Source organism: Coenobita brevimanus, chromosome 84 (assembly GCF_032717465.1).
Source record: "Coenobita brevimanus isolate Jiangsu-jjx chromosome 84, ASM3271746v2, whole genome shotgun sequence".
Lineage (NCBI taxonomy): Eukaryota > Metazoa > Arthropoda > Malacostraca > Decapoda > Coenobitidae > Coenobita > Coenobita brevimanus.
Genome location: NC_137037.1, coordinates 5,747,490 through 5,754,764, shown reverse-complemented (window position 1 = coordinate 5,754,764; position 7,275 = coordinate 5,747,490). Strand labels below are relative to the sequence as shown.

Below are 7,275 nucleotides of genomic sequence, written 5' to 3'. Positions count from 1 at the left end.
GAGTTTGATATACACATTAGTCTCATTTCTGAAAGTTTGTATGAGAATTTCAGCTTTTAACCTGCGGAGTACGGTGGCGTCTCTTGTATCCTATCGTTGTTACAGCAAAACAATTTTTATTCAGTTAACGCAAAACCTCTTTGACTGTAATGGTTACAAATACTATTCTTCAGCTTCATTTCTATAATGTTTTTCGAAAATCTTTTTTGCAACCAAACAATTTTATTCAGCTTATGGGAAACATCTTCAATTAGAGGGGTTACTGTTTTCATCAGATGTTTCCCCAGGGCTGAATACTGCATAATTATTTGGAGTTAACAAGAAATAACTGAACATAGTTTAACTGGCTGAAGGGGGCGCATTGGAGTTTGTTCTTAACCCCTTCACTCCGAGGGTTTATTTATAGTAGGCAAAATTGTCTGTCATTAGTAAGATAAAAACGAAGGCTTAAAGTGGTCACATGTTGTCGAGCACTGGAGATGAGTGAGACAGGAGGGGGAGGGAGGGGTATGGAGAGGAGGGAGGGTGAAGGGTTTACCAGAACACGCTGCTGTTGAACACCCGACAGTACAAGGAAGGCTGCTGCAGCAGGTACACTGGTAGAGACATAGTTCGTCACCTGTAGTCGCAGTCTGTCCTACATTTTCCTAATGTTATGGTTTCTCTTGTTTTGTCGTGAAAAATAATACTCTCTCTCTCTCTCTCTCTCTCTCTCTCTCTCTCTCTCTCTCTCTCTCTCTCTCTCTCTCTCTCTCTCTCTCTCTCTCTCTCTCTCTCTCTCTCAAAACTCACTGACGGAAGTCAATATGTCTCCAGTTTTTTCGCGACACCGACGTCAGCAGCTCAGTGTTATCTCCAAAGTCCTCCTCTCTCTCTCTGTCTATCTCTCTCTTCAATAGAGAGAGAGAGAGAGAAATACACACTATTTCAAGATGTCTATCTATCTATCTATTACCAGACGTCATTATCCGGTAAGGGGTGGCCACTTGACTTTGAGTTATTTGTTTTACGGGGAGGGGCACTAACCCTCCATCAGCCCACTTGTTGACACGTAGGGAGCAGGTCTGGTTTGGTTATATGGTTACCACCCAGCGTTGTAAATGGTTTCTTGGCTTACAGGAAACCATTTGGCTTGTCACTCAATGTAATTGAAAAAGAAGCCACAAAATTATCTTCATGATAAAATACATTATATTGCATGAATACATTTACTAATTGGATACTGTTTCCTGTGTGTGTTGTTTGTTTAAGCTTGTTCAGGTATTTCTGGTCCCCTGCGTTTATATAGGCATTTAGGCTGTGTATGTGTGTGTGTGTGTGTGTGTGTGTTTGCGTGAATGCTCTCGCGAGACATGTTGTGTGTGTGTGTGTGTGTGTGTGTGTGTGTGTGTGTTTGCGTGAATGCTCTCGCGAGACATGGTGTGTGTATTGTGTGTGTGTGTGTGTGTGTGTGTGTGTGTGTGTGTGTGTGTGTGTGTGTGTGTGTGTCGTGAATGCTCTCGCGAGACATGGTGTGTGTGTGTGTGTGTGTGTGTGTGTGTGTGTGTGTGTGTGTGTGTGTGTGTGTGTGTGTCACCCCTGTATAGGAACTGTCAAGCCATAAAGTCACCAGGTATACTTGAATTACTTTGTCCATTTGTGTTGCTGGTGTATTAGTAAAGAGAAGGCCATATTTTCTGACTGCCTTTTATGGATCAGTTGTAAGGATCAGCTGTGGTTGGTCTGCATGTTACGTTACACAGCACATTACGCAGCAAGGCATAGAAACTTACCACGCCTGGGTTACGCAAATGGACATCCGATATTAGGGACCTGTCTACACCGTCCCACTCAAAGGTTTGATCGTAGGAGTTTTTATTTCCATGATACCCACGTATTAAAATAGTTTATAATGAAGATACTACCGTTTGGACCTTCCTCAGGTAGCCTGATTATACCATTATTGCATTTTTTTTTATTGTTACATTAATTGTTGTATCCCTTCACAACCGAGACGTATATTTTATATGATTCTTGCTGTCGCCAGACGATCTTATTCATATCAGGAAACTTTCGAACCAGTGGTATTATTTGCAGTACTAGATGACAACCCTAAATTTTAAAAAGAAAACAAGTACAGAAGTACTAGATAGATTAGAGACCATGAGGGCGGTTATATGGGGCGTCGCTGAACTCATCAGCTGTGAAGCAAACTGCGTCCGAAAAATCTTATTGTGTGACTGACTGAATGGGCCGCTCTAAGAGACACTCCTGCATCTAAAAAGGATGTGCACGCATCACTAATACAATAAAAAAAAAGTCTTCAAGCTGGTAAGGTTAAGCAAAATAACTACTCCATTTTGTACTGAACACATCGCTGAATAACCGAACGATTCGAAACTCCCAATAGTCCAGGCAAGACGTTTGTTACGTTTCGCCAGTTTTCATTTATCCTGGAAAGAAAAAACACCGGGAGGATAGTTTGATTTCGTGTTTGACAGAGTGTGCGTTTGTGGTGATGAGAAGCATGTGTGAGAGAGGAAGGGAGGAGACACGTGGGAAATTTTGTAGTTTTTATTGTGTCCGCATATTTGCTTCCCCGAGAATCCTCCTTTCTTCCACATATTTTCCTCTTCTTTCTTTCTCCCTCATTGCCTCTTTTCCTTCTCACTTCGAAACCCCTCATCCGCGCTCCTACTCTGTTTCCCTTCCTCTCCACATCCCTGTCTTCTGTAGTGCATTCTAGCCTGGCCTTCCTTCCGATCTTTGTTCCTCTAACCTCCTCTTTAGCTGTTTATCCCCTTCCTACCTCTGTACCTTTCCCCATTTTGTCTTTTACTCTCTCCCCTCTCCGCTTTACCACCACCGGGGCGTAGTCACTTCTCCTACAGATCTACAATAATTGGAGTACTGCCACATATCCTACACATAGGTGGTCATATTTCCTACACAAAAACAAGTATCCAGCACATTTCCTACACAAAAACTGAGTACCCTACAGGGCACATCTACAAATTTAGCAGTTTTAGAGTAGTGGCATATTTCCTACAGAGATCAGCATATATCCTACATTCAAATTTCTGTTCTGTCACATATCCTACAAGGATACAGCATATCTCCTACACACAATAATCTGTTCTGTCACATTTCCTACACTGTGTAGCCCCCCCCCCCCATCGGGGCGCCTGTGTACTCGGCGCTTCTGGCTCACTACACTCCTGACGACCTTGACCAGTCAACAAGTACTTAGCTTGTTATATGTCCGTTCTGCGCAGTATTATGGAGCAACCATAATAGGGAGAAAAGTATCGTTCACATTCAGACATGAGTCGAGTTTAGTCTCGATCCAGCAGTATTTGTTTCTCCATTCGACGGGACAGACGGCATTTCTGAACCTTGTACTCCACTGCTCCTGGACCAAGCATGGCTAGTATTGAGGGGAACATCCGCTTCAATGCAGTGGTTTACAAAGACAACTCTGGATTCCGGTACCTCCGAAATGTGGCCAGAAACAACAAACTGTACCTGCGTTGCATTCAGCACCCCAACTGTGGAGGAAGAGCCGTATTGTCGGAGGTAAAAATTGTTGTAAAATGTTATAGACCGGGAGCTTGGTGAGATTTAATCAGCATGTTGAGTACAGAATTACTGAGGTGCTTATATTCCTGTATTTATTGACAAGTACTTACTAATTGCACGCGGCATATTGATAAAAAATAATAATTTAGGCCATCTAATAATTAGCGCCATCTAAGTTATGCACAAGTGTTGTTCTGTGATGGTGGTGTGAGGTGTTGTTCTGTGGTGGTGGTGGTGTTGGTGTGAGGTGTTGTTCTGTGGTGGTGGTGGTGGTGGTGGTGTGAGGTGTTGTTCTGTGGTGGTGGTGGTGGTGGTGTGAGGTGTTGTTCTGTGGTGGTGGTGGTGGTAGTGTGAGGTGTTGTTCTGTGGTGGTGGTGGTGGTGGTGGTGTGAGGTGTTGTCCTGTGGTGGTGGTGGTGGTGGTGGTGGTGGTGGTGTAAGGTGTTGTTCGAATTATTGGGCAGTCATATTTTACAGACAACTGGTGTCATCAGAGCAACGCAAGGTCACAACCATGAAGCATCCGACTTTGCTGCAACAGATCTGAGGAACACTCTCAAGAGGAAGGCTGCTGAGGAAGTGGGCTCTACCAGCAACTCCGAGATCTTCAGGCGGGTAACAAGACATCACCCACATGGAGCAGATGTGTCTTTCTCATCTGTAGAGCGCAGCATGCTTCGAGACAAGCGCCGAATTCAGCCGAGGCAACCACATACTCCAGAGGAGTGTGCCAACATTCTAGAAAGCCCAGAGCCCCAGGCCTTTGACGGAAACCTCAGATCTGTTATCACAGATCAGGGAAGTGGTCATTTGGCAATGATTTTTTACTCTCTAACTCTGGTACCACTGCTGACCACAATTAAGGAATGGAATTTTGACGGTACTTTTTACACTGTGCCTACACTCTTCTCCCAGCTCTTCACATTGCTTGGCTTTTACAAAGGTCATTCATTCCCACTCATCTTCACACTGATGACCTCAAAGTCTCACAAGTTGTATGATCTCACAATGCAAAAAGTGAAGGAACTCATCCCCAACCTGAATCCCGAACATGCAATGGGTGATTTTGAAGGCAGTTCTGGTAAAGCAATTCGCTCTTGCTGGCCACAGGTTCAGATAGGGGGATGTCAGTTCCACTTTTCACAAAATCTGTACCGGAAAATTCAGAAACTGGGGCTAACTGATCTTTACAACGACAACAAGCAGTTTAATAAGTGGGTCAAAAAGATCATGACACTAAGTTATGTGCCAGCCAATCGGATGCATGAAGCAGTTGACTCTCTGTTCCAAGAAAATTTTGACGTGAATAATCATTCCCAGGCAAAAATTACAGCATTCAAAACCTACATCACAGAGTACTGGATTCGAAAAGTCACTCCACAACGGATATCTGTCTTCGAATTTTCTCGTGGAACTAACAATGATGCAGAGTCATATCACAGCAGACTGAAAACCATTGTCCGCCAGCACAAGCCAAACATCTACACTTTCCTAACACATCTGAATAATCTGATAACAGACACAACTAAGGACATTGAACGTGTGGATGCTGGCTTGGACATCACTCGTCAGAAAAAGGAGAAGTTTGTTAGAAACATTGAGCGCAGGCAAAACTTGAAAGAAAAATTACAGATTGGAACATACACCTTGACCCAATACATCAGTGCTGTCGCTTACACATGTGATAGCTCTGTTTCATCATTTCAGCTTTCTGGAGACAGTGCTGATGAGAGTGGGGATGAGCATCAGGGCCCTGACAATAACGGAGCTGGTGCACAAGATGTTTCTCCCGAACTTCGGTGCAGCATCTGCCTAAGGCAAAGGGAAAGGACAGTTGTTCTTCTGCCCCGCCGACACGCTTCCTCCTGTGCAGATTGCACAACTATCCTTGTGTCAGCAGCAGATAATAACAACCCTGCAACATGTCCCACTTGTCGTACTGCCATTCATGACAGGCTTGAGGTTTTCATTTAAAAAGTGCCATTGTAATGTTTCATTTTATATACGTATGTTTTAGTGAGAAATAAAAAAGTGCCATTGTAATGCTTCATGTTATGCCGGATGCACCATACTGCCGCAGCTCCTACACATAGGCGGTCATATTTCCTACACAAAAACAAGTGTCAAGCACATTTCCTACATAACAACTTAGTACCCAGCATATTTCCTACACCTACTGTGTGTAGGAGATATGCTGTATCTCTGTAGGAAATATGTCACTACTCTAAAAACGGCTAAATTTGTAGATGTGTCTTGTAGGAAATGTGGCATAGGAAATGTGGCGGCCCCCCCCACCTCCTCCTCCTCCTCCTCTTTCCCCGCTCTGCCTTCTCTTCTGCGCTCTCTCCTACTCTCCACTCCTCCCCTTCCAGAGCCATAAAACAGGGCGTAACTTGGGTCCCAGTCGAGCCGTTTCACGTAAGATTTAAGTTCCATGTTTCCTCTTCTAAATCATGATTCACAGACTTAGTCAAGCAGCAGCCAGTGCAACCTACGAGCATATAAATTGCATAACACATTTTCTCTCAAATTTTCAGTCTACATTAAACTGTGGAGTGGGTTGCGGTGCAGTCTGGAGAGGTTTTAACCGCCCAGGAATAGGAAAGATAATGTATATATTTCCAGCTACTTCCAGAAGAAGGTATGAATGGAAAATAAAAGTCTGACGCAAAGACTGGGAATCAGCAGCAGGTTTGGATGGTTCTAAATACATGCAGTGCTTAATAATTTGAATAGCAACCTTAGTTTTTCATTTTTTTAAAAAGCAATAAAGGGTGCGTGTGATAAAGTAATACAAGTTGTGAGTGCATAATACTGTGAGGATGTAAAAGGTGTAAACTTATAATTAACTAATTGTTCCTGAAAGTGTGTGTGTGTGTGTGTGTGTGTGTGTGTGTGTGTGTGTGTGTGTGTGTGTGTGTGTATGTGTGTTTGTGTGTATGTGTCTGTTAGAGAGAGAGAGAGACCTTTATTGGTTTCATTGATGGCGGCTATGTTTTATTTGTCATAATGAAGCCACTTTCTATCTTACACAAGGCTTCTTTCTCTGTCACAATCGGGTCTCTTTCTCTGCTAGACTCAAGTTATCTGCCACATTCAGACCACATTGTCTGCCACAGTAGACAGTGTTCTTCAATTTTGGTCACATTTTATGACAATAGGTCACTTTCCGTGCCACACTACTTCCCTCTTTCATTCTCTGGTCAGATTCTGTGCAACAGTAGGTCACATTTTGTCATTGATGTCTCTCTCTGCCACGCCAGGTCACTGTCGTACTAACTGTCTCTCCCTGACATTCAGGTCGCTTTCTTTGCCTCACTCAGGTCACTTCTCTGTCATGTTAGGTCGCTTTTTCTACCATACTTCATTCCACCACACTGCTTTCAATTTGTCGCATTATGATCACTGGCACATTTATTTACAGTAAGCCTCTGTCTCCTTTGGTGGTTGCAACACTCATTACACTCTGTTAGCACACATTTCGCTCGTATCTCACAAGTTTCACTCCACCACACTTCACTCTACCATAGTTTTTACTCAGCTACGCCGTTCTCTCTCATCCATACTTTACCGACTCCTCCTCACACACCCCTCCTTTCCCCATCCCACTCCCCACACCTCAAATCCTCAGCCATTTGCCAGTGGTCAGTAGTGAGGGAAAATGGGTTTAAAAATAATGTTAAACACTGCCCCTGTGACTGTTAAAAGAAAGATAATT

General features: G+C 43.5%; 1 protein-coding gene across 1 annotated transcript; it reads left to right on the top strand.

Annotated features, from left to right (window-relative positions):
* The first annotated feature begins 3,402 nt into the window (after positions 1–3,402).
* LOC145410063 (uncharacterized) lies at positions 3,403–5,531 on the top strand. The gene is made up of 2 exons (XM_080280277.1): positions 3,403–3,555; positions 4,035–5,531. Exons 1-2 carry the CDS (start codon positions 3,403–3,405, stop codon positions 5,529–5,531), a joined length of 1,650 nt encoding a protein of 549 aa, XP_080136403.1.
* The last annotated feature ends 1,744 nt before the right edge of the window (positions 5,532–7,275 follow it).

What these genes read in the sequence shown, in the direction of transcription:
- LOC145410063 (XM_080280277.1), top strand. Translation starts at nt 3,403, where the DNA reads ATGGCTAGTATTGAGGGGAACATCCGCTTCAATGCAGTGGTTTACAAA. An exon ending in GAAGAGCCGTATTGTCGGAG is followed by an intron (nt 3,556 to 4,034) that starts GTAAAAATTGTT and finishes CATATTTTACAG; the next exon opens with ACAACTGGTGTCATCAGAGC.